Genomic DNA, 25848 nt, shown 5'->3' with positions numbered 1-25848 from the left:
TGTGTGTTAGTGTTTGTTGGAGACAGTTACATAAATATCCCTTCAGTCCATGCTGTGTGACGTTCTTCCGGCTGTGTGTAACAGAGGTTTCTGTTAGGTCCAGCAGTTTGTCCTCCAGAGATGTCACAGTAGACATTTCTGTGGCATTTCTGCTGCAGACAACAGCCGATGTTCAACACTGTCAGTAAACAAATTTTGGCTTATATAAGTTTCTCACTACATTACAACTGTAGGTAACAAGTCATCAAGGATTTCTTACTGGGAGCTGGGTCAGGAGCGAATGCTAAAACCTGAGACATTGTAAGAAGCATTTGTGAAACCTAACAAACCACACGAAGAACAACCTAGATGAAGTGAGGCAGGTTTTCCATAAGGTTAGCCTCCTCTGTAGGAGATGTCTGTTGACGTGCCCTGTCCTGAGTGAACACTGCACAGCAATACTGCCTAACTGATCTCTCAACACTTTTAAACTGATTGCGTAGCAACTGTGTATTTAGCCACAGGTCTCATACAAACTGCCTGATGTGTCACAGGTTCAATACATATGTATGAGCTGTGATGCTAATTACAAACTGTCACTCATTCTGTTCTGTGATACTACTTTCCCACAATGCTGTGCAGTACTACTACTAGATATGCATCACTGGAGTGACACAGAATCCCAGTAATCACATCTTATCTTTTACATATCTCGAGCCTTATAAGGGCACCTTCTGCACGTACATTCTCAAAAATACATAGACACCTTAATACTTGCCAAAGTCTGACTGCTTGGAATCCTTCCTATAGAGATTGGTGTATGTGTGTAATGCTATACAAGCTGAAAATCAACACCTAATAGAGGGGCCACTCCTTTGATACTGGAGAGCCCAAGTCCCGCTTTCTGCAAGGTAAAACACAATACACTATATACCTCTTCTCACAACAGCACAAGTGCTGCACTTCCTTGAACTAACAATTGTTTAGCTATGACGTTCAAGTAAACAGCAACTGGCCCACATGACCCGAGAGCACCTGACTACCTGCATACCTACTGGTTTCTCTGCTGGTTATGTTGCATTAAGGACTTCTGCATTCCAGCAGTCACATGATGATGAGAGGGTGAAGATGCAGCAAAGCACAGTGGTTACTGCACTCACAGCTACAATACATTTAACATCCACTGGTTGACTGAGAGGACTCAGATGGCCAGAGGCTGAAATCAGCTGGAATCAATCATTGTTTTCAGAGTCTAAACGAGTCAAAGTCCCGGTGGTTGTACACAACACACAAAAATGTTATTATATGTCATAGAAATGCTAGATAAAGAAATAATAACTGGGAGTGTATGTTTTTAAAAACTTAAAGATTAATATGTGTCCTTGTGCTTTTCTATCATTGTGTGTGTGTGTGTGTGTGTGTGTGTGTGTGTGTGTGTGATCTAATGACTGTGTGTACCTTAAGGCTATTTCTGTGCTGTGTCACAATCAGCAAGACTTGACAGAAAAAGGAGAGATGAGAGTAATGAACGTATGACTGTGTCTCACAAAGAATCACATGAACAAGTCATCTAACTAAACAGGAGTGGTAGAGACTATGTAGACATCAGGGTGTATGGTCAATTTAGTTGTGCAGGTTGCATCAATATGACTACTGCAACAAGATTACACATGAATATTTGTCTTTCTTCTTATCTCCATTTAGTAATCAAAGGGCTGGAAAGTGTCATATGATCTACATGATTAATTGCTCAGCCTTAAAGCGAAGGGATTATACTGTCAGTCAGCACATCCTGCCTCTCTTTCAAACCACTGCCGTCTCCCTCCCTGTCATTTCTCTCACTCTTTCTCCCACTCTCATTTAGAGACTGAAACTAGGCTAATTAGGTGATGTGACAGATTGAACTTCTTGTTTGACTTTCAGGATCCCAGCAACCGAATCACGATGCTGGTTATCTGTGGACGTGCAATGCCACGTCACTATGTCTGCCATGATAAGGTTTCATGATTTACTCAGAGTTGTAAAAATGTACATTCTTTTTTTTACCTTCAGGGCTAAAGAAACAGCAAATGAGCAAACCATATATTTATGTTACTGTGCCTTACTGTGCTTTGATAATATATATTTTTAGAATAGGTGGCCCCAGAAAAAACAAAAAAATAATGTACAACAGCCAAATAAGCCATTTCTTATACATTTATTTAAGAAGCGACTAAAAAAAAAAAAAAAAAAAAAAGTAAATTGCTTTAATTAAAAAAATTTAATTTAAAAAAAATGTACACCACATTTAGTGTTTAAGAACAGTGTACTAATACATTATGATCCAAAGAAAATAATATATGCAACTCAAGACAAACAGTGGAGGCAATAAGAAGGCAAACACAAGTCTTCATTGGATGTTGAATGTACAGTACCAGTCAAAAGTTTGGACACACTTGAATGGGAAAGTGTGTCTAATGTATACTGAGTTGATTTAACTGAATATAATCAAAAAGCAATGGTCTTTAAATGTTCACATCACTTGTAGAGTAGTAACACAGTCTGGTGTCCATAGTATGTGATGCATTGTATCTTTGCACGGTTTGTGAGGCCCTGCTGCCCTTGTATCATGTATCAGCATTAGCTGTGAAACTGGAAACTTGTCATTACCAAACACATTGTTATTATTGCGATTTTGGGAATTGCAAAAGCTGCAAATAATACAGACTAGAAATTTCTCCGAATTTCAAATTTGTCATATTTTGGTAAGGTCACATGTCAGTTAACTATAATCTCAAAAGGCCTAATAACTATCCAATCATCAACAGAAACCGATTAATACGCCTAAAAGAGCTCACCGCCCTGCAATGTGTGTAATGTGGACAGCACTTGAATAAGCCTCCTCACAAAGTTAAGAGGACACCCAGGCCTAACTAGATGTTAAGCTGACATAGTAGCACTCACCAGAATGCTACTGTGTGTGCGTGTAGCTTTTACGTAAAACTATATCTTTACCATGACCCTGCAGTTCTGAGAAGCCCAAGTGTGGCCACTTAAAATAGCCCTGATAGGAACCTGATGACAGCCGCTGTCTTTACAGAACCCTGGCAGGCCTGCAGCGTTCACACACACACAAACACATACACACGCAAAAACATGCACCCTTGCAATGCAAAGTTATAATATATACACATGAATCCATGACACTGAATCGCTTTACTTATGCACGAGTAACAAAAGTGGCGTGGATTGTGATGTTGCAAGCAGACACAAACACACACACACACACACACACCTCTCCCTACTCATCCAACTCATAGGCTTATTCCAGTGACTGAGAAGGCAGCCATGTGATCGTCCCACAAACATGACAGCCTGAGATTGATGAAAGCCTCACATGACACACTGAATTCTGAAAGTACGCAGAGGAAGGACGCCACGGCAATCAGGAACCTGAGACACTACTTCTGTAAACTACCAAGGAAAAAAGCATCACTATAAATAAATACATCTGATGGTGTAAAATCTTGTCCTGCAATATGGGACATCATGCATTTTCCCAGGTGGAAGAGGATTACAAGAGTTTATATCACATTTTAAATTTCAGATGCAGGGTGAAATATTCAGTACAAGTTCATCAGTGTCACCTCATTTGTATAAAACTTTATATTATTACTATATTTCTACAATTTTCTATAAAATTGTAAATAAAATACTGTACTGTAAAAATGAAATACTTTGCTCTGACACCACTTTACCCCTTTTTAAACACATCCAGTTTGGGTTTTAAGGTCTGATGAAATAATGTGTATAAACAAGACAACTACCTACATTCATCCTATTACACATACACATTTTCATATCACAGCACAAACAGTTATACTGAGCTCTACAGCCCAGGTCAAAAAGGAAGTTTCGTCAGCAGGGAGCAGTGGCAAGGGGCAGCCAGAACAAGCAGTCTGAGCGTGGGTGAGGACAAAGCTATTGGCTGATGATCAGTCCTCTGACTGGCTAAAGGATGAGCCAGGAGCTCTCAGTGTAATGTACAGTATGCTGTCCCTGGTCAGGTGCTGCAGCCAGGGAAACAGGAGAGGCTCTTTAGGCTTTCCCTGCAGGGTCATCCAACCTGCTGCCCTCTGTGGTATTCTGCAGGGCTCGGCTGTGACAGATCTTTGGATGAAGCATTATGCAGGATAACCGGGTGCTAAACAGCAAAATATATATGTATATATTATTACTTACTTTTTTGATCACCTCCATATGTTTTGCTTAGTAGGATAGTAAGATCACTGACAGTTTTATTCAGTACTAGATAAAACTCTACCCTTCCTGGATATTTGGGCTGATGCCGAGACTGATATTTGGATGCAAAAAAACACAATCATAATTGATGATTTCTTACATTTTGTATACATCAGTGCATTTATTTTTAGCAATGCTCCACTACGTTGATATCATCAGTATTTTGATTTCAAACTACACCAAAATACATACAAATACACTCTGCACAAACATCTCAAATGTGATATGTTCTCCCAGCTCAGATGCTGCAGGGTATCAAAAATAATGGACTGTGGGACAGACTACATAAAGACACTATTTTAGTGCATTCATGATTTTTTTCCTTCATGTCGGTGTTTTTGATAATAAAAGATTAAGGGGGATTCTGATTCCAGTATGCAGGTACTTTACTATTATTTTTATGGGGACAAGGTTAATCTGCGACAACCTGCAGGTGTTGAGTGACTGTCTTCAAAGTATTAGTCGTAAAGGACTGCAACAACATACAAAACCAGCTTGATTCATAATATCTGCTCCCTTACAAAAGCATTACTGAGCGCAAACAAATAAAAGAGTGGTAGGTCAGCTGCAGTCCACCTTAGTCAGTTGTCTACAGTCACACCTTATTCTCTCCTCTATGTTTGTCTCCTCACATTCTGCCCATCCAAACCATGTTTACATTATTTTCTCCTCTCCCATCATTCAAGGCCCTATTAAAATTCTGCAATCCTCCTCCAACTCTTTTCCTCTAACTGGACCCACTCAGCCTCTCTAATCATCCACTTTACACCATCTATCAGATGCTTTCTTCTTCTCTTTTAAAACAGTCACCCTTATTGACCGATTTTCTTTCATTCTCAATTCTAACTAACTCAAAATATGTGTGCTAGCCTATTCCTGTTTCCAGCCAAGTGTCCTCTCCATCACAGCTGACCACTGAGTTAACAGAAACGCCTGCTGCCTGCCTGTTTGCTCTAGGATTGAAGCCAGCCAGCCAGCCCCACACACACACACACACACACACACACACACACACACACACACACACAGCATTTATATCACTGGGCGCAGGGCACCTTTATGGCCGTGGAACGTGCTCTGGTACAGCCATGGGCCAAAGTGCAAGTAGCACCACAAGGAGGTGAGCTTTCAGGTCCTCTGAAATATATAAATATATATATATATATATATATATATATATATATATATATATACACACACACACACACACACCACGGGTGACGGGTCCAGAGCAACATTTTCCAATGCAAGTGTATTTAAAACTAAAAAGAGCACTTTCCCCTTGGTTGCAGACCTGACCCTGACCCAGAATGCGTGTAAGAACATACACAGGGAAACTGCAAATCAACTGAGGGAGTATAGAGTAACCTAGTAGCCAGCTCAGTGATGCATTGCTCAGTCAGGTTGAATTTAACCCTAGGGTATTTCAATAACAAGCACTTACATTGCTAATGGTGACACTGTGTCATGCTTTAGCTGCATGGATGTAGTTAAATCAAAAAACATTTTTCCTTTAAAATACATGCAACATTTACTCCATTTTAAAACAAGAACCACTCTCTGCTAGGAATGCCCAATATCAAGGCAGGCCTGTCATCAAAATTAAAATTTCATGTTACAATACAGATGATGTAACAATGTGATGCATTTTATGCAAACAGACACATGTGTTTCAGACTGCCTTACAGTGTGTCACATCCACTAAAGCTGTTCAGTGGAAACAATGTAGTGTTAAGTAATAAAATCCGGGTATATTCTAATTATAAGTATTACTGATGTTCACATATGGTTGTATTTGTCTGGTTAACAACAACGCAGTGCTCAATACTAAATCGGGACACACAATCTTTCGATTGTTTTAGGCACCACTGGTGTAATGTAGACTTATGATGGTATTTCCTTAAAACGAAAGACATATGTGTCTCTCGCTTTGAACACAAGCTATTATTTATACAAAAAAGAAAAATGCATTGTGCATGCCCATTCTAGTCTGTCCACGGAGCCTAACACCCGGTTTGCCGTGGATCTTGTCTGTCACCAGTGGCCGACTGAAGTGATCACATGTGCGCCAACACAGAGCACACAGTGTCCTCCCGCTCTGCTGTCTGACGGCACTTGCACAGACTACAGCACCGCCGGCATGACTGAGAGAAACCACTTGTACTTTGCTCAAAGTTATCGGGGCTATGGCTCACGAAAAGCGACGAAATAGCGTGACTGTGCTGTCAAAAGGCTGCCTCGCTGTTTTCTTATTACCATGCAGGCTTAAGCTGATGTTATCAAAGAAACACAAAAGGGGGACACGGGGAGACAAAGGAGAAAGCACGACACTGCTTCTGCAACTTCTAAACGATGACACCGATAACCGGTTATATCATACTTCAGGGGGGGCAGGAAATGTTTATTATCAACTTATTATCAGTGTATCATCAACAGCATACCATCGGCAATAATTGTGTAAACGAGCAAAAAAAAAAAAAAAAAAGTGCTAGCTAATGAGGTAAGCCGAGTCCCACCAAGAGACAGCGTGTTGCTGCAGTCCTGCTAGCGTCTGGTAGCTAGCATTAGCATGTTAGCTAACCTCACCAATAGGCACAACACGTCTCCCACGTCTCCCTGCACTTTGGTACGTCCATGTAAAAATGAACAAAACCACACAACGTCGATGTATAAAAGTGCCCCCAAGTCCAGCGTATTCACCACGCAAAAACACATGTGCTCCACACATCACGGGGAAAAGTCATAAGTAACGTTAACGCACACACGTACAACGCTACACACAAACCACAAACATACACACAGACTGTATAGATACCTGAAAGCTGGGTCCTCTTTGCTACATCTCGGGGGCGGCGACGAAAACGCATTTCTCTTGTTGAAAAGTTTCTGGAAGAGAGTCGGAGGCATTTTGTACCAAAATAAATTCGGTACAGAAGGTCTCTTTTCTTTTCAAATCCAAGAGCAAATCTTGTTCCTTGTAACTGTCTCCATGGATGTCACAGTCATATGACAGGCATTAGTCACAGGGGCTGCTTGGTAACCCACTACATTTTTCTGATTGGCTGACCGGACGCTGCTGTTACTACAAAATACCTGATTGGCTGTTATTTTTGGCCTGGTACCACGTGGTCAGTGGATTCGCTGTGTTGATGTTTTGTCGGGAATCGTGACAGCATGAAATTTATTCACAGAAAATCATACAAGTGCGGCTGCTGAGCTGCTTGCAAGACACTGTTAAAGATCTACGAAAGACCCACATGAGAAAAGTTAAGTGCAAAAATGTAATTGTGTTATGACAAACACAAAGGGGTATGCAACAAACCTATTTATTTATTTATTTATTTATGTCTTGTACATTCTTTAATTTTATACATTTTCTGACGCTCACAAATAAGTACATTTTGAAAAAGACATGATTCACAAATACAGAATATCTCACACAAATACCTTAAATAAACATACATTTAAACTTTGCAATTAGCTTGCATGGAATGTTTAGATTAAGCTCTTATGGCATGAACACAGACAAAATAAAAATGCAGATAAAGATCACAAACGACATATATATTTCACATATAAAACAGAAAATCAATCGTTGCCAGAACAATAAAAAGGATAGTTGTTGAACAGAATGCAGGTCTGACATCTAGTGGTTACATTGCACCACACACTTTTTAATAATAAAAACGGAAATGGGTGGGTGGTTAGTTAGTTAGTTAGTTAGTTATTTAGTTAGTTAGTTAGTGTGTGTGGTGATGGAGGTTGGGGTTTGGGTTCTTACATCATGTGAAAATAGTGACTTTTCATAAACATATGTAAAGGACTAATTGTGTTAACTGGCTAAGCCACTAACAGGTAAGGCCAGGTACAGAAGCAAGAGAACTTAACTCTTATCACTTATGTGTCCATAAATGTTCATGTCATATGGTAAACAGACACAAACTTAAAAGAAAGGCTGTGGTGTCCGTTTAAATAATTAAATCATTCTTTTAAAATAACACATTGAAATACAAATGAAGTGTTTTGAAGTACACAGAAATTACTCTTTTACAGGATATTTCACATACACACCTTAGATACTGATTATGGGAGAAAAGCCACATGTTTACAGACAATATTTTGGCTTCGGATGTCAGCGAACAGAAGCATCTGTGTGCTTAGAAGCTGTGAGAGGAAATAAAGGGGTGCATCTTAGTTTGACACACCTTTCTTTCATCCTCTGAAAGAACACTTCCCTGTCAGTATCACTCACAAAGTCAAAGAACTTGGCTTTCTCTGGGCTACTCTTTACAGGCCTTTTCAGCGTCACCCTTAGATGTGGTGCGTCATCTTCGAAATTTATCTTGCCCACTTTAGATGTCTCTGCATCAGGCTTCGTCTGCTCAGCCGGACTGGCTGTTCGGAATGACTCACTGGCGTTGTGAATGGTTAATTTGGTGGCTGGGCTGTGTTTTGCTTCAAAGGTTTCAGCGATGATGGGGATTTTGAACGACACCTTCTTCTTGCATAAAATAGGTCTTTTGCTGGCGATCTGCGAGAGCCAAATTATATTTGTCAATGACTACTTTTGATTTAAACAAAAATAAAATACATAGACATCATATTTTAGATTACCTGTGAAAGATAGCCAGGTGTCTTTCCTGCCTTTGCTGTGGTTTTGCAATTGAATGCTTGTGCCTGACTGTCTACAGATCAGAGACCAAAAAATTACTGACTTTGATTTACATTCATTGTAAAGTGTGTATTTTTTATGCTAGAAAGAAAACCATTTATAATTTACATAAGCATTTGATTCAGTATGAGAGTGTACTATTTGATGAGCATAATGTACTTACTGGGTCGGAATGAGTCTGTTTGAATGCTAATCTCAGCTTCAGGTCCTCTGCGGTTGCTTCAAAGAGAAAAGACGGTTATTGAACCTGTTTTGATCATGTAAATCAGTGTTCCACACAACACCTGTCAAGTAACAACACAGAAAATCTTGCATATTAAGTGGCTTTTGCCAGAAGAAATTCAACTGACAAACTCACCTGATGTCACAGTTCTTTTCAGCGAGAACCGTGGAGGCACCTACAGACAAAGGTTTAATTCAAAACCAGACATTTGTCAGTTGTTTAAGATATAACACCCGGACATCAAATTAGGTTACATCCAGTTTTTCTGTTGTTAGGACAATCATCATACCTTATGTTATAACCATTATTGCATGTGGGTCTAAGTATCCTAGCTGTACAAATGAGCTGTACAAAGCAAATTTCTTAATAAACAACAAAAAATGCATGTGGGATTTTTTTCATACATACCCATGATGGTAGAAAGGTCAGGGGTATGATGCATGTGGATGGTCTCAGCGTGGCTCACATCCAGCAAGGTGGAGTTTTTTATGTGAAGATGGAGATCCAGCAGCTCCTCCTTTATGGGGAAAGTCAATGTTTCCACTTTGAAGACAAAATAAGACAAGACACAACATTAGAACAGAACAACCTCATAACTTGGTTGTGGATCTATAAAAATGCACACACACCATAGTTCTCTGTTCTGAGGATCTCTGGTGAAAGAAGGCTGCTTGAAGATGCAAAGGAACGGTCTTCCTCATCATCATCATCAAAGTTGAAAGTTGTGTCTGTCTCTATGCTAGAAGATGTGATGCTTTCAGGAGTCACTGCCAAGTCTTGCTCTTCATCTTTAACTGGCATTTCACCACCTTTAAAGGCCTCTGGGTCAGGAATCATCTGAACGGTTGGGTGCCATGCCGGTGACACTGTGGCTGGAGTGGCAGCCAAGATAGATGTGTGCCTGGGGTTTTCAGGGTATGCAGGGCCGCTAAAGTGTAACGCTGATTTGCAGTGGACAGGCTTAATGCTAGTCTGTGCCTGTAGAGGACAGGCATAGAAAAGGAGGAGACAGTAAAACAAAAGAAAATTTGAAAAACCTTGAAAAATAAGCTGAAATTTAAATTCAAGCATCTCAGAAAGGATCTGCTATCCACATACAGCTAATGGCTGAATGTGTTTGGCTACATGAATGCTCCCTGACCTCAGGCAAAACAGGCAACCGCCCAGGAGACCCCAAGGGGATCTAAAATCCCCAGGATGTCTCCATATTATTTGGGTCTACAGAATATGATCAACTGCAAATTTGTTAGACGTTTCAAACTATAACAGCTCCTCCATTCTCCATCCAGTGGCCTTGTCTTGTAGAGAGACCATCTGTCAAAATCTAGTCTTAAGACTGCCCTTGTTTTAGTTTATATTTAGCTCATTTGTTTGATGTTTCATTGTATGACATTTTTTCTGTGTCAGTAAATTAACACACACAAGAAACCTCAGGTAAGGCAGTGTTATTCTATCATAGAGGAATTGTAAGATTCAAAGCAACAATTATTTTCATTATCGATAACTCTGACAATTCTTTTCTTTGAAAATGTATTGTTCAATGTATAAAATGTCAGCAAATCATGAAAAAAAGCCCTTATTATTCCCTACAGCCCAAGTTACTGAACCTGCTTTAGTTGTCTGAGTGACAGTCAAAAATACAGAGATGTTCAATATACTATCAAAGAAAACTGGGTAACTAACACATCTTCACACTTGCTAAGCTGGTGGCATTTTTGCTTTAAAATTATTCTAAAATATTAGTCACTTATCAAAATTGTTGGCAATTAATTTTCTGTCACTTAAATAAATGAATCATTCAATCATTTCTACTGAATGATGAATACTAGTTGGGTCCTGGGTGCCTGGGGAAATAGGGAAACACATTTTGTTAATGTTAAATGTTAATTTGGCCACGGCCCTTCTTGCCCTCACAGTATTACAACAGAGGGGAACATGGTTTTTGTATATCATGTAATCCTGAAGAGACTGCTCTACAGATATTTGTACATAACTATCTCTGAAACAGCACACTCACCAACTCTGGACTGGCTGGTTTGACCGTGGGGACAATCGTCTCCTCCACTTCAGGCTGCTCTGGAAGTGTCTCATAATGTTTGCTGGGCAGAAGTCTCCTGTGCTCTGAGAGTGTTGAAGCAAAAAGTGCATATATTGACTCACCCCCTACTCAACAGGACGTTCATATTTATGAGAAAAAGATCCTCCTGGAGCTTTATTCTCAAACAAATAAGGTCAGACATGTATTTTGTGTGTCCACCGTGGCCTTGCTGCACTGACACCAGTGTGTTTCTTACTGTATCGCCTGCTCAGCGCTGGTTTCGTGGGTGTCCCTCGCCTCTTCGTAAATCCACTGTCACGACTGACTCGCCTCATGTTTCGTCCCATCGTCACAAATAAATTGATTTCCAGACCCCTCGGCCGACTGTCAATCTTGATTTGGTGCAAAAAATATGATTTCGTAGAGGCTAAACTATAAAGCAACGGTAATAACTCCTGACTCGGTGCCAGAATTAGCGACAACTTTTTGTCTCCTTGTCTGTGCGGTGCTTAGCAACCAAGCGCACCTGCACATTCAATCTGTCAATCAGCGGCTGATGGCGACCAATCCTGATATGTCAGTACTATCTACTTTGTTTTTTTATTCTGAAAGTCATGACCGGAAGTTGTTATAGAGCATCTATATTTATCAGATTTGTAATCTCTCTATCACCAGCCTCTAGTGGTCACAGATAGTAACTGCAATTCAATCAATTCAATTCAATTCAATTCAATTTAATTCACAATAGCCTACTTTATTCGAGCCTTATGGTGTCCAACACTACACAGGCACATATTAGGTCAAGCAGAAGTCAAAAGAGCATTTATCAGTCTATACACAAGGTAAACTGACCATATCTTGTACTGTGACTGTTCACCAGTCTACTGTTTGTTTTATGTGCAGGCAATCTAAAATACATAATGGCATCAGCTTAAAGTGGTGATAAAGGACATGTGTTGGGTCATTGATGTTGATATTATTATGATTTTTATTCCCGATTTTATCAGTATTAAGCTGTGCTTTGTGTTTTGCCAGTGACTGAAGAGCTGAGGTTAACAACAACTTGCATTGGTTCTCGTCCCATTGAAAGGGTTGGGGTTTTAATTCAGGAGAAATAAATCATTTTCAGTATTTAGCCTACTCAAAAAACAAACAAACAAACAAAAAAAAAAAACAGTTTAATAGTAAGTAGGCAGTATAGATGCTGGTGAGCCTTTTTCATACTCACTTCTTTATTTTCACTAAATCTCACTCTGTCATCAAACAGAGTTCCCAGATATTTGTAGGTCTCCACAAAATAAACAATTATTTCATGTATGACTGTTGGGAGACCGTCTGTGCTTTGGTGAGATTATTATTTGTTTAGTTTTGGGTATATTTGAATCCAAATCTGGCACACTTGTCCACAGTTTCTTTCAGTCATCTGCATAGAAGATAAAAAATGAGGGAGAAATAACCAATGGTGAGCCATGAATGTACAAATTGATTCAGATGCTCAACCACTTACCACAACTGTCTGAGTTCTGCAAATGTCAAATTTTAATTATAATAACATATATTAAAATTTTTGTCTGCACTGGTGGAAAGTGACTAAGTACAGTTGCTCCAGTACTGCAGCCTACTTAACTACATTTTTGAGGTACTTACTAGAGTATTTTCATTTTCATTTCACTTGAGGTACTTGTTTTCTACATTTAAAAAAACACGATAGGCTTCATACAGTTCACTCTTAAAGACTATAGCAGTATTTCCCAAGTTTGTGTGGGAGCTTTATGGCCAAAAAAGCACAGAAAAGAGAATAATCCAAAAATATAAATACAATCTTGTGATCCTTTGACCCCTGGATTGGGAAGAAGTGGAAAATAGTTCAAACTTGCTCCAGCTAAAATGCTATTTATGCAATGATGCATAAGTATTAATGATCTAAAACCTCAATTTATAATAATATGTCAGTTATGAGGGCAATTTTTAATTTGTTTAATTTTGATGCTTTAATCACATTTAGCTGATGATATTTCTGTTCCATTACCTAAGGTTTAAAATGCATGTACTTTTACATTATGGCATTGGTACTTTTACATAAGTAAACAAACTGCATACTCACCACTGCTGGTCCTGAGAGTTATCTATTTTGTTTTTCACACCAGCTTCAAGACAGACACAAAAGCACATTTGTACATTTAGAGAAACTTCAGAAAAAAAACTGTACGCAAAAAGCCTTGAAAACACCACGAAGAAAGAAAAAAGACACTCGTTTAAAATCATTCCAGAATATCTTTTATTTCACTGCCCTGGTCCTATTCCCCACCCTCCCTCATCCCTATTGCTGCACTCAATCATTACAAGGATATGGTGCTGATTCCATTTTACAGCAGAATAGATAAATAAATAAGTACAATTCATCTCACTACACGCAAAAAGAGAGAAAAAAAAAAATCCATTCAAACCACTGATTTAATAAATATGCTTACATCTAGCTGTCCTCGTTTATGTACATCCACATTGTTTATGCTTTGGGACGGTAATCAACTTAAAAAGCCTATACATTACTTCTATGTGTAAACACCTTCAAAAAAATCGTTTGTTTAAAAGTTGATGTTTGTTCTGTTTACCTTCGGTGAGTGGAGTTCATCAGCTTTGCCTACGTTACAAAGCCTTGCACTAGCAGCAGTGGCTGTGGGCAGCTGAGTACAACCTGCTATTAATGGCCACAAAGAATTACTCGCCTTTTCCAAGTCAGATGCTAACGGTCCCACCACTGCAGGGCAAACTGCATGCATTGCCCTGAGCCCTGGCTTTGCGTTATTTCTTTTTGTTTTCTTTGACCTGACATACTCTTTGTGCAAAGATGGACGAAAAGAAAGTTGCAAATTTGTCAGCTGTGCAGTGTGAACTTTGATGATTGTTACAGTGGGCCAGTCCTCCATATAAACGGGGAGCATGCATGCTAAACTGCTGATCACAGCCATGTAGAGATGACTGAATGAGTGAGTGAATACATGACATGAACAGTGATTTTTGGATGTGGCTCCACATGGAACCGTGTGGACAACAATGATTTGTAAGGCAAGAGCTGCTACTCTCTTTACCTTACTATGCTATTCTTTTAATTCTGATCTGGTGTTGATCTAGTTGCATGATGTCTGGGTTGAACATAACTTCAATCCTTGTTGTGTCAGATCAGGGGAGATGCTGTCAAACGCTTGCTTGATCAAATGAAAATATACTGTTTTCAACTGGGGGGGATGATGTCCATTACTGCCCCACAAGGTGTCAGTATTATCACACATCTAGACATCTCCTTGAGCTACACTAAACACAAAGACATCACGCTTGCTGTCGAAACAACTGTGGAATTTGGTTGTGTTTGGCTGGTAGGTTTAAACTGATGGAGGAGAGAAGAGAAGCAGTGTGACAGGAAGTGGGAGTGGACTTCTCAACGTAAAAGTGCTGATGAGTTTCTGCAGCTGGGGACAGAGCATTTGATGGTTTGTCCGGGTGGATAGCAGGTAGCAGTATATGGAAGATTTAACATGTCTACACAAAAACATATTAAACAAAGAACGTCGAAAACAATACACATCGTTATATGTGTATTTTTTAATTTAATAGGTCATAAGTGAATGAAAAGCATGTTAAAATTACTTAGCTCTCTGTCTTGTTCTTTATTGTGACATGAATCCTCTATGCTGTATTAATAACAAATCATAACACACAAAACAAAAGGAAGAGGTGTACTGCATTAATGTTGTCTGGCAGGTAGTAGCTTAAACTTGCCATTACTAAATGCAAAATATTGTCATGACTTGTTACATTGAAAAAACACAAACAAGGAAAACACATTAGGGATGCCAAAATTAAAAAAACAAAAACAGAAACCAACCAACTGTCCAATCACAGCTTGAGGACAGGACAATGGGCGTGAGATTACAGGACTGATGAATTTTGCAGTACATAACTTTCCTCCTGCTGACGAGAACAGAAAGTCTCGAAGTTTTTGCCAATAACTTCCAGGTACAAAAGGCCACTCACAGTAGGTCTCCCCATAGAGTAATTAAAAAAAACATTTTTTTGTGTTGTCAGAACAAGTGACAGTGACAGTTGACAGTAGTAGTAATATAATGTATGGCAAAATTCATCCATCCTGCAGTCTTTGGTTTTAATGCAGCAGGAAAATTCATGTCACAATGTAAATCAGTTCTACAAAGCTAAATAACTATCATATGTTTTCATGTATTTATGACACAGTAAAACATACATAAAAAGGAAATACATATGACAATGTGCATTGTATTTCACTTTCATTCTTGGATGTGTTTTTATTCAGGCATTTTAAATCTTCCAAAGTAGAGCCAGGTTTGGCTTGATTTCCCATAACACGTTAAGCCTCTTTGACCACTGCAGGTCAACGGTCAAAGCAGATCTTAGTGCTAAGATGCTTCTGGGAAAATGAGGTCCGCCGGCCTTCACATGGAGATGCTGCTGTAGAGCTGTTCGATCTTCCCCTTGAAGAACTCCTTCAGCTCCGGTCTCTTGGCCTTTAGTGTTGGAGTCAGGAGGCCGTTCTCAATGGAGAACATCTCGTTGTGGATGTAGATGTTCTTAACCTTAATACAAAAAGAAAAAAAAATCAAAAGATGTTGAATGAGATTCTCAAAAGTCTCCTTGAAGTTATTACAAGCTTCCTTGGTTATGAATAGACACAGATCCCAGTGTAGTGTAAACTTAAGGCAATATAATTATAGAAAACAAAATCATTGGTTTAAGACCTGTAATAAATATTTTTGTTTTACTGTTTTCTTGCTACTTTTAATTTATTGTGTTACATTGGTTTATGTACTGTCTGTACAGCACTTTGGTCAACTGAGGATGTTTTAAATGTACTATATAAATAAATAAATAAATAAATAAATAAGACCTGTAATAAATATTTTTGTTTTACTGTTTTCTTGCTACTTTTAATTTATTGTGTTACATTGGTTTATGTACTGTCTGTACAGCACTTTGGTCAACTGAGGATGTTTTAAATGTACTATATAAATAAATAAATAAATAAATAAGACCTGTAATAAATATTTTTGGGTTAACCTACTTCTCCAGGGAATGGTCTTTGATATATGTGAAGATGAAAATGTTTACGATGTGATTAGGTATAACCACAGTATATATAAAAATTTGCTGCAGAATAAATATTTTTTTGTGAACGTATGAGTAACTCAACTGGAGCGATTTGTGAGAAACTCTTGGTCCCTATGAAGATGTATTCATACAGTCATAGTATAGCCCTAAGACCAAGGTTATTGTACATATTTTGTAAATGAACTAAGGAAAATGCTCTAAAATGCAAACCAAATATTTTTATAATGTATACATGTATATTTTTGCCTGCCTACCTGCTCAAAGGAGTGGAGGCCACTGGCCTTGCCCAGACGCACCAAATCTTCAAGGATTGCTTTCTTAAGTTCCTGTTGACAAAAGCAGAAAATTATCTTCCCTAAACTCTTTACAACATCTATTATAAACAATGATATCTGAGGGTTTATTATATCTAGCAAGGGTTTGATGAGTCACCTACCGTGTTTTTACAGAGGTCCTTGTAGGTACCTAATATGCCTTTCTTCTTGGCCCATTCGGGCATGACTTCAGGGTCAGGAACTACAATGCCCACCAAACAGGACTGGAAAGAGCAAACACATACATAAGGGGAAAAAGTAGAATGTTTACTAATTCATCCTAATAATGCAACAGAAGACTTAGTTCATACTAAGGTCTATCGGGCATTAAGATACTGTGTATTTGGGTGTGAGTCTGTCAATGTACTGACCTGCAGACTATCTCCATGGACATAGAGCTGTGCCACAGGTTCACTCCTAATGTAGATGTTCTCGATCTTCTCTGGGGAGATGTACTCGCCCTGCGCCAACTTGAAGATATGCTTCTTCCTGTCAATGATCTTCAGCGTGCCATTCTACAGGAGAGGAGAAGTTGAGAAGAGAAAACAGGATTAATTATTTAAAGCAAATGCTATACAACATAAAATAATTTAGTCATTATTACGACATGACTAAATACTGGAATCTAATGTAAGCTGCATGTACGTACAGGTAACCATTTTCCAATGTCTCCGGTGTGGAGCCAGCCGTCTGCATCCAGCGTCTCGGCTGTCCTCTCTGGGTCTTTGAGGTAGCCCTTAAACACGTTCGGTCCCTTCACACAGACCTAGATGGAAGATTAGAAACGTAGAAAGAGGCTGAGATTGGAAGAAAAATATGTATACTATAAAATATATACACTGTATCTCCTGTACTAATGCAGGTTTGGTCTGCAAGGATAATACCCTTTTATTACTTTCTGCTCTAGTAAAATATGTAATTTTAAAGTCATTATTTTGGGCCATTTATGCCTTCATTATTTCATAGGACAAGTGTGAGAGATAGGGAATGGGACAGAGAGAAGGGGAATGACATACAGGAAAGAACCTGGCTGGCCGGAATTCGACCCGGGGATGCCTGCTGAGAGCATTCTTGCCTATTAGGTATACGCCCTACGTCAAAGTGACGTTGTAAAATTGTAAATGTGCTTAAACATGTGTGGATACTGCTATGAACACACACACATAATCCCATACGTATGTGTACAGTATGTATATCTCTTTCTTTCAAAATCATGTTGCTTACCTCTCCCTCTCCCTTCGAGGCAAAGTAGTTCTTCTCAGGAACGTCCACCAGTTTAATAAGGTTACATGGCAGCGGAGCCCCGACATGACCTAATGGTCAGATCAAGAAACATGATTAGGAACTCAGCAGCTTCTTCAGTTTTTTCATTTTTTTCCTCACAGTTTTGACAGTGCGATCCCCCCTCACTGTTGCCTTTGTCAATGCTGAGACTGCAAACTGCCAACTGAATGAGTTTCCTCAGATAAAGAATAACACATTCATCAAAAATCTGTTTTTAGCATGTCAGTCACAGCTAAAGGAAAAGAAGGAAGTAAGATCAGTCAACATCCTTTTTCAAAGAAATCCAGAAGTATCACAACTGAGCAGCAGGGGGTGATGCCAGACTGCATTTCCATGGCCAGTGTTATCTAATAGTGGCACAACAGACTTGGGCACATACCATCTACCACTCTGAAATGCAATGATTCAACTCGTGCCATTTCTTTGTAGGTGTTTGTTTCAGCCATCCTTCCTCTAAATAAATATGTGATCATGAGCAGAGGAAACCTCCTATGTTTAATGAACAGTAATGGCAGTTACTCCACTGCCATTGTAACTGAGTACCTTCTTCATGTTCCTGTACTTTTTAGAGAACATTTTAAAGTCAGTAATTTTAAAAGCACTATATGTGCAGATGAGGAGGAATAAGCTTTTATTTTCCTTCAGTCAAATTCAGAGAAACCAAGTTTATTACTGCCCTCTTTTAGAGTCACTTGAGAAAGTTCACATCCAACAATGATCTCTCAGTGCCTCTTCTGAAATGTTAGTCATTACCTTTTATGCTGGGTGCATTTTAATTGAGGAGCTTTTGAGTTTAACATAAGCAGAGTTTCACCACAGTAGATTTTCCAGTCAAAGATCTAGCTGAGCTGTGTCTGTGTTTGAGGAGGAGATTAAATTACTCTTTCAAAGAAACCTTTCTGACTGCATGTGCTGTACATATAATACATTTATTAATTCTTGTACTGATTCACATACAAATAAAGTCAGACAATGATAAAGAATACACTACACAAACTGCAGCAGCTGCTTTATACTGTAAAGGCCAAAGGTCATGTGATATTTTATATTCATCAACAATAAAACTGAGATACTTCTAAGTCATTTTTTGCAGGTACCTTCATTTTTTACCACATGGCCATACTGTGCTGTTAGTCATGCTAGCTAAAGCCAGGAGGCTCACGAGAGACAAAACAGATGATCGAGTGAATTAGCCTGAACAAAACCTCAAAGCAAACCTCTGTGCATGTGACATGTAAAAGACAAACAATAATCACACTACCATTAATGATCATATATTGAAACCACTAATGCTAACATGCTGGCAAAAGATTTAAAATCTGACTCCAAATCAAAGTGTGCACAATCCATATAATTACTAAAATCCTGACTCATCACTTCACCTTTTTTTACACAAAACCAGTTGTTGTTAAAGCTCTGTCTACACAGCGTAAACTACAGTGACTGAGCAGGTGCTTGGGCAAAAGGCACAGAACATTCAGAGGTCTGAAAAACTTTTTTCAGCATTCATGCTGGGTTATTAACTGTTACTGGAATAAACAGTACACCATCCAGTTCTCCTGTATCCTGCTCTCATAACTTGTTTACTTGTTCCAACAACTACATTAAAATAAAGTAGTGTCGATCTCTTTGTAACAACTTTGGGTTGGGCTCTCAAACTATTTGCTGCATTGAAACACTGAGTATTCTCAAACTTTGGCAATTCCATATAGAACTTCAATTTTCTAAAACATTTAGAAACTATTTGAGAGAATGATCTGAAGCTTAATATAGAAACCTTAGAATAACAATTATCTGTGTATGTACATTCAATAATTAATTGGTAATAATAATAATTATTGTCTTTATTTAGTTGTTGTAATATTGACCCTCAACAGACAAACTGAATTGCTCTGAATGTGCAGCTCAATTGAGAAACAAAGCTGATGTATTAAAATGCACTCTTTTATTTTATTATAATTTTACCTACAACTGTAAAAAAACAGAGAAAGTTGTGTTAAGTGCCTGGAGGTCACTTGGAAAATTTCCCTCAATGCCAACTGGTTAAGCACAATAATGTGGCACACTACAGAGTAAATACAGGCAGTTATGAAAGCTACAGTCTTTTATACCTGCTTGTTGATATTGGCAGTCACTTAAGCAGGCATTATGACACTTGATAATGAGGCTTAGCAGCTCTGTTTTCTCTGTCTGTCACACCATGTAAGGCCTCGTCTTTTTTCCCCTCAATCTACTGGATACAACACACACATCCTGCTTTTTGTCCCTGAGAGTCTATAAATGGGTCATCAGGAGCAGAGGTGATAAGGCACGAGAGGCTGCGTCATTGTCTGAGTAGCACAGCTACAGTTTTGCACCATATCATCAAAAAATTTAGATTGACGATTGATTAGAGCAGCAGGAGTAATTACGGAATTCACAGTTTATAGACACAGTGACCTCAGTTGAACACTATTACAGTGTGGGAGCTGTTAATGCCCGAAAATTATGACTCAGCCACATCACTTTGAGACCTTTGGACTGATACCGCAGTCAAGTAAACAGGGTCAGTGAGTTGGGCAGAGATGAAGCCAGCTGTCTAGGTCTGTTGCATAAACCTTGGCTCACCTGGGGTCCAGTCTCCAGGTGTGGTGAAGGTGCAGCCAGCTGTGCACTCTGTCTGGCCATACGCCTCGTACACCTTCACACAGACACAGACAATGTTGAGAGGAGGGGTGTGTGAAGGATGTGTGTGTGCCAACATACTGTATTCATATGTGAATGTGTAGTTTGGGACATGTGTCAGTGCATATACTGTTTGCTGGTCAGACACAGTTTGTACCTATCTATGCAAGGACCAGGTTTTATACCTTGAGACTGAGGACATTTTGTCTGATCCCCTCTTCTTAACAGGGCTTTAGGATTAGACTGCTTTTTGGCCACGTGGGGGCAGTGGAAATGACATGTCATCATTTTTGTAAGTTGATATGGAGAATTTATCAGCAAACAGCTGTATATTTACTCATCCGGTGGTTATAGGGAAATATAATCATTCAACAAAAGTCATGTTTCTGGTCACCTGATCAATCTAAATTCAGTATTCACGCTCTGTTTTTGGTCATGCTCTGGTTGTGGACTCTACTAACTACTCAGGGAAATATCTGGCTCTGGCTCTCTTTAAATGTTCCACCATGTTCACCAGGAAGTAGTTCACTGTTTTTGTCTGCCATTTGGTGCTGAGCAGGCGGTGTACAAAGCAGTATTTTTGCAGAAGGCAGCTGCCTACTGTGACTCAGTTACAGTTAAACAATGAGCTGAGAGTAGCTCTGTAAATAATTTTCTCTAGATTCATTGCAATGAGTGACTCCTTTCACGTTGTTTTTACATTGCCATTTGATAAATTGTTATTATAGAAATATAGATTATAGCCACTTAAAGGTTAGACCAAGGCTTAGGATTAGGCATATATTTATTATATTTTGATTTAGAGAATTCATTACGTTACATGTTTCATTGTGTGTGTGTGTCTGTGTGTGTGTGTGTGTGTGTGTGTGTGTGTGTGTGTGTGTGTATGCGTCTGTATTTGACCTGGCATCCCAGAGCTGCTCTGAGGAATCCCAGGACACTGGGCGAGGTAGGAGCCGCTCCAGTTATAATCATCCTCAACCTTCCTCCCAGGCTCGCCTGTACAGAGGGGAAACATATGATCAATAGGGAGGTGGGTGGGGGGGTGGGGGTCTTACATGACAGATTATTGTTTTTCTTTTTTTCTTCTCACTGGTTTCAAGTTAGACGGGGGATATGTTCTGTACCTCTGTGCACCAAACAGGATTTAGCAAGACTTTGACTGAATTTGATGACAGTTTGTGGGCTCATTTGTCAGGGAAATCTAAACTAACCACACCCAGCCAGCCCAGATACAGCAGATGAGCTGAGTTTGGTTTAGCCATGAATATTTTAATGTAAAGAAATAACTTCATTATCCAAGAGGTTTATCACAACATTGAAAGAAACTACAGGGTAAATACAAGCAATTGTGATAGCTGCTAGTCTTTTACACCCACTTGTTGTACATTTGATTTTTAAGAATGGGTGAAAATCTGATTATGTTATCATTCACAGCTCAAAAACCCTGTAGTGATTGTAAAATGTATGGCTGTGACCTCAGCTGGGATCTCCAGGTATTCCATCTAATGTCATAGATGTCCACAGTGGCACATGTTGAAATGAGATAGACCCCCCACTTTTGGTTCAGGGAGAGGAAACATTATTTACCTGAATCTTACTGAAGAAGATTTTGTCCCAGATGCTGTCGCTGCGTATGATGCCGCTACTGACTTCAGCACCTTTTCTCTTAGCAGCAAAGTTGAGCAGCCAACGTTTTAACGGGCTGTTAGCCTGGCTGAAGATCTGCAGTGGAGACAAAAACAAAACATTCATGCTTTGGTTGGGATTGGTTGGCAACCATCCCTTCTCTTGCCAGCTGTGGATATCATGTAAATGTATGTATGCAAATTGCCCTGAAATTACTAGGAAGTAGGCAAATCCAAGGGAAGAGCAAGAACAAAACTGATTTGTCCTCTTACATGATTCTCTGTAACTCTCCCTCTGTGTATTATAGAACATGTATTTCTGAAGACATTGTGGAAAATCAACACTTCATTCTATCCCTAAACCACAGCTACAGTATTAGCAGACTAGTATGACTCATGAAAGTAGCGGTTTCCAATTTCATTTGATTTTCAAACCACAAATCCCTGGGGATCTGGGCAGGAGTCACTTATCCTGACAGTCCCAATCTCCACAGCTGTTTTTATTTCTTGAGAAATTCACAGGAAATTTAACAAGCTAAACTGCTTGTTTCCTTTAGAGCCCTGTTTGCATCTGTCCTGTATAATCTCACCTTGTCATACATGCGGTTGAGCAGTCGAGGCACCACAGGGAAAATGGTAGGCCGAAGGGCCTTCATGTCATCTGGGAGAAGACGGATGTCACCCTGATAGAAGCCGATTCGTCCTCCATGGCAGTACACCACAGACTGTGGAGACAGACGCATAACACAAATAATGACCTTAAAGCTATTAGCAATCTGCTATATTGTACACAGAAAATCTCAGCTCTGTGAGGGGGATTTTATATATGTAGTAATAAAATTCACATCATAACCAACAATTAATGGAAGCGAACTTTACTCATAGCACTTTTTTACAGTAGTTCAAAGTGCATTAGAGAGAAGATGAATCTTTATGATTATAAAATTCTTCATTATGTGCAGAATTTTATAATAACTAATTGTGCTTCACAGGATAAGATACATTATGAATGGGTGAATTACAAATAAACTTACAGGCACTTGTTGGTCACTCATGTGAAATACCAGTTAATGTATCATCATCATACTTGTGGTAAAGTGTTTGGATTCTCTTACCCATCCTCCAGATGCGTTGGAAAGTGCTCATTCAGTGGTTGTTAGAAATAGAGAAGAGCTTATGTGTGTTGCGATATACACACTTTATTTTATTATAAATGAGCTACAATAAAAACACTAGTGTGTGGAAGACATTCATCGTTACTGCCAGTGACAGAACAATTACTTAGTAAGTAAAAGTACCAGTATAGAATGTAAACACTCTCCTCTACAAGTAAAGTGAAGCAGTATTAAGAGCTAAGCTGTTAAGGTGGAGCTATTTGTGGAGATTGTTGTGGAAATTGCATGAAAATCATCAATAACTAACACACAAAACACTGTAGTAGATTAGTGCAAGATTAGTGGACCGTTCACATACACAGGCCTAGTGTCAGTGGAGAGTCCCCAGAACAACAGTGTGAAACTCCCTTTTTATACCATTCAAGAGAACAAAGAAACCCTTGTCCCATCGGTTTATCTGATAGTAACCAGTGATAGATTTGTAGCCAATATCAGAAAGCACTCAGCCCCACATATATCAGACCTATGGAACAACCTCATGCGGGAAGGACGACATCTACCATGAAATCCTCAAACATTCAGGAATATAATAACTAGTACTATAAAAGTTATAACAGAGAAATCACATTCCTTGATATTCTATAGAACAGTTTCCTAGTGTGGATAAAGAAATGACAGCTAACATTACATAGCACTCACATAGCACACCTATATCATACTGCTGTACCAGGTTCATATATCATATGTAAAGAACAATTATGTAGGAATGTTATTTCAGGATGTTCTCATAGTCTTGTCAGATTAATGTAATGCACACACTAGAGAGCACTTTATGCTCAGAGAAGATTAACCCAAGTTGGCAGCAGATGAAGTGACGCGTTACTCATTTGCTTCTGCCTCTGTGTGCTGCTAACAATTCTGACTCAAATCAAGAACCAACACATCAGAAAAGTGAGAAAACTGATGTGCGGTTTGAATATTTTGCTGCAACTCAGAGACTTATTAAAATTGCAGTACAAACTGACACAAAACGTATTTTAATGTATGTTCAGTTTGTGTCATGTTCTCATGCCTTGCAGATTGTGGCACTTCCACTGACTGGCTGAGAATTAACCCTGCACACATCCTTTGTTGTCAAGCGGCTGTAAAAAAACAAAAAACAAAACTGCACTGTATGCGTCCCTCTTCCTGTTTCTGAGGCCATCTGAGGACACAGAGAAACAGAGGGTCCACCCTCTCCTTTCCCTGTGATTGAGCCACCACTGGTTTTAGATATGGAGTGTGGTGTGTTTGTGTGCGTGTTTGAGACTCTTGAACTTGTTTCTATTGTGTGACCTGATGTGCTGCCTTGTAAGGGAAGTTAGGTGATTTCCTGTGTCTGAGTCCCACGTTGCCGACAACGCTGCTGCGCATGCAAACAAACCAGGCTGGTTCAACCTGACACAACCCGATTAGCCACACACACGCACTAATATACACCCTTAGTAATCCACTTAATGGAATAACAATACCTAATATTTAGGGACAATTAAAAGGCTCAGCAAGGCTAAAGGTCAGTTAAGGAGACAAAAAAAATGCAGTCTCACTACATCCTGTTTGAGCTGTTTAATGCTTGATGTCAAGTTTTGAGACTGATCCAGAATCAGTTATGACAAATGATGTGAGCAAAACCCACAGCCTTGACTGAAAGGCCTTATCTTCACTGGATCTGAGTAAAAACAACCTCCTCTTGCTGTTGCTCAGTCTCTGTTGGAGGTCTGGAGACTAACTGCCCTATTTACTGTCAACATTTAGTCAGAATTTGGATGGAAACTATTGGCGGGAAATAAAAGATGAAAGACTGAAAGGGCTGCCAGTATAGGAATTGGTTCAGAATACACATTTTAGTATCAGTTCTGTTTTTGAAACCTTAAACTCCAAACATTAAGGAACCAACGTTCTCCCCAAAATGAAATATTTTGAAAATGAACTTCTCATTTGGTCTCAGTTAAAGAGAGTAACATGGCCGCCACACCAAGCTGACCATGACCAAGCTACTAATGCATCTGGGTGTGATGATTAAAAAAAACAACAACAACAACAACAACAAAAAAAACACAAACATGAAAAGCTAGAACGGCTGCACTGTAGACAGCGGTGCTAATGTTTCCTGTGTGAGTGGATCATGTTGTTGAGGTGTAAAGCTGTGGTTTAAGCATGAACACAAAGGGTCTCATAAAGAATCTGATGCAACCTTCATTATTTATGTCTCTGCTTGATCTGCATTTCACTGTTAATGGGTGTGTTTGCTTGTATCTCTGAGGAACAATTGACCCTGCCAGGGCAGAAAGGCAAGGGAAATCCTCCAACGCAGCGTTTCATTTGGACATACAGTGGTGAATGTTGTGTCATTCAGTGTGCTTATATACAAGTAACCTGTAGTTTCTCCATTTCTTACATATCATGTAAAAAGCAACCCAGGTTCCTGCAACTGGTGTAAAGGCTTAAGAGAAACTTGGTTCACACAGCTAC

At 39.2% G+C, this 25848-nt stretch overlaps 3 protein-coding genes across 6 annotated transcripts in view; all 3 read right to left on the bottom strand.

Moving 5' to 3' along the window:
- fnip1 (folliculin interacting protein 1) overlaps positions 1 to 7283 on the bottom strand; it is a 41199-nt gene extending 33916 nt beyond the window's left edge. For both annotated transcript variants that reach the window (XM_071460836.1, XM_071460837.1), the window contains exon 1: positions 7076 to 7283. In XM_071460836.1, the coding sequence (XP_071316937.1) occupies positions 7076 to 7167 (92 nt within the window). In that variant the 5' untranslated portion in view covers positions 7168 to 7283. The remainder of the gene's footprint in view (positions 1 to 7075) is intronic.
- A 721-nt stretch (positions 7284 to 8004) lies between these two features.
- On the bottom strand, positions 8005 to 11773 carry LOC139607695 (uncharacterized). Its single transcript, XM_071460804.1, has 8 exons — positions 11450 to 11773; positions 11173 to 11276; positions 9785 to 10133; positions 9564 to 9698; positions 9291 to 9330; positions 9096 to 9151; positions 8875 to 8945; positions 8005 to 8791 (listed from the first exon to the last, which is right to left on the bottom strand). Exons 1-8 carry the CDS (start codon positions 11538 to 11540, stop codon positions 8393 to 8395), a joined length of 1245 nt encoding a protein of 414 aa, XP_071316905.1. The 5' UTR covers positions 11541 to 11773; the 3' UTR covers positions 8005 to 8392.
- Positions 11774 to 14759: 2986 nt separating this feature from the next.
- The window catches only part of acsl6 (acyl-CoA synthetase long chain family member 6), a 39518-nt gene continuing 28429 nt past the window's right edge, over positions 14760 to 25848 (bottom strand). For all 3 annotated transcript variants that reach the window (XM_071460508.1, XM_071460507.1, XM_071460506.1), the window contains exons 12-21: positions 22813 to 22947; positions 22185 to 22319; positions 21498 to 21593; positions 20538 to 20610; positions 17871 to 17959; positions 17296 to 17412; positions 17018 to 17161; positions 16769 to 16870; positions 16587 to 16658; positions 14760 to 15800 (exon numbers count right to left, since the gene is read on the bottom strand). In XM_071460508.1, the coding sequence (XP_071316609.1) occupies positions 15660 to 15800; positions 16587 to 16658; positions 16769 to 16870; positions 17018 to 17161; positions 17296 to 17412; positions 17871 to 17959; positions 20538 to 20610; positions 21498 to 21593; positions 22185 to 22319; positions 22813 to 22947 (1104 nt within the window). In that variant the 3' untranslated portion in view covers positions 14760 to 15659. The remainder of the gene's footprint in view (positions 15801 to 16586; positions 16659 to 16768; positions 16871 to 17017; positions 17162 to 17295; positions 17413 to 17870; positions 17960 to 20537; positions 20611 to 21497; positions 21594 to 22184; positions 22320 to 22812; positions 22948 to 25848) is intronic.

Source organism: Trachinotus anak, unplaced genomic scaffold, assembly GCF_046630095.1.
Source record: "Trachinotus anak isolate AG129_WGS33_773 ecotype Australia unplaced genomic scaffold, CSIRO_AGI_Tana_v1 ptg000024l, whole genome shotgun sequence".
In the NCBI taxonomy this organism is placed as follows: domain Eukaryota; kingdom Metazoa; phylum Chordata; class Actinopteri; order Carangiformes; family Carangidae; genus Trachinotus; species Trachinotus anak.
Note: the sequence above shows the minus strand (reverse complement) of the source record. Positions and strands in the feature narration are given on the sequence as shown.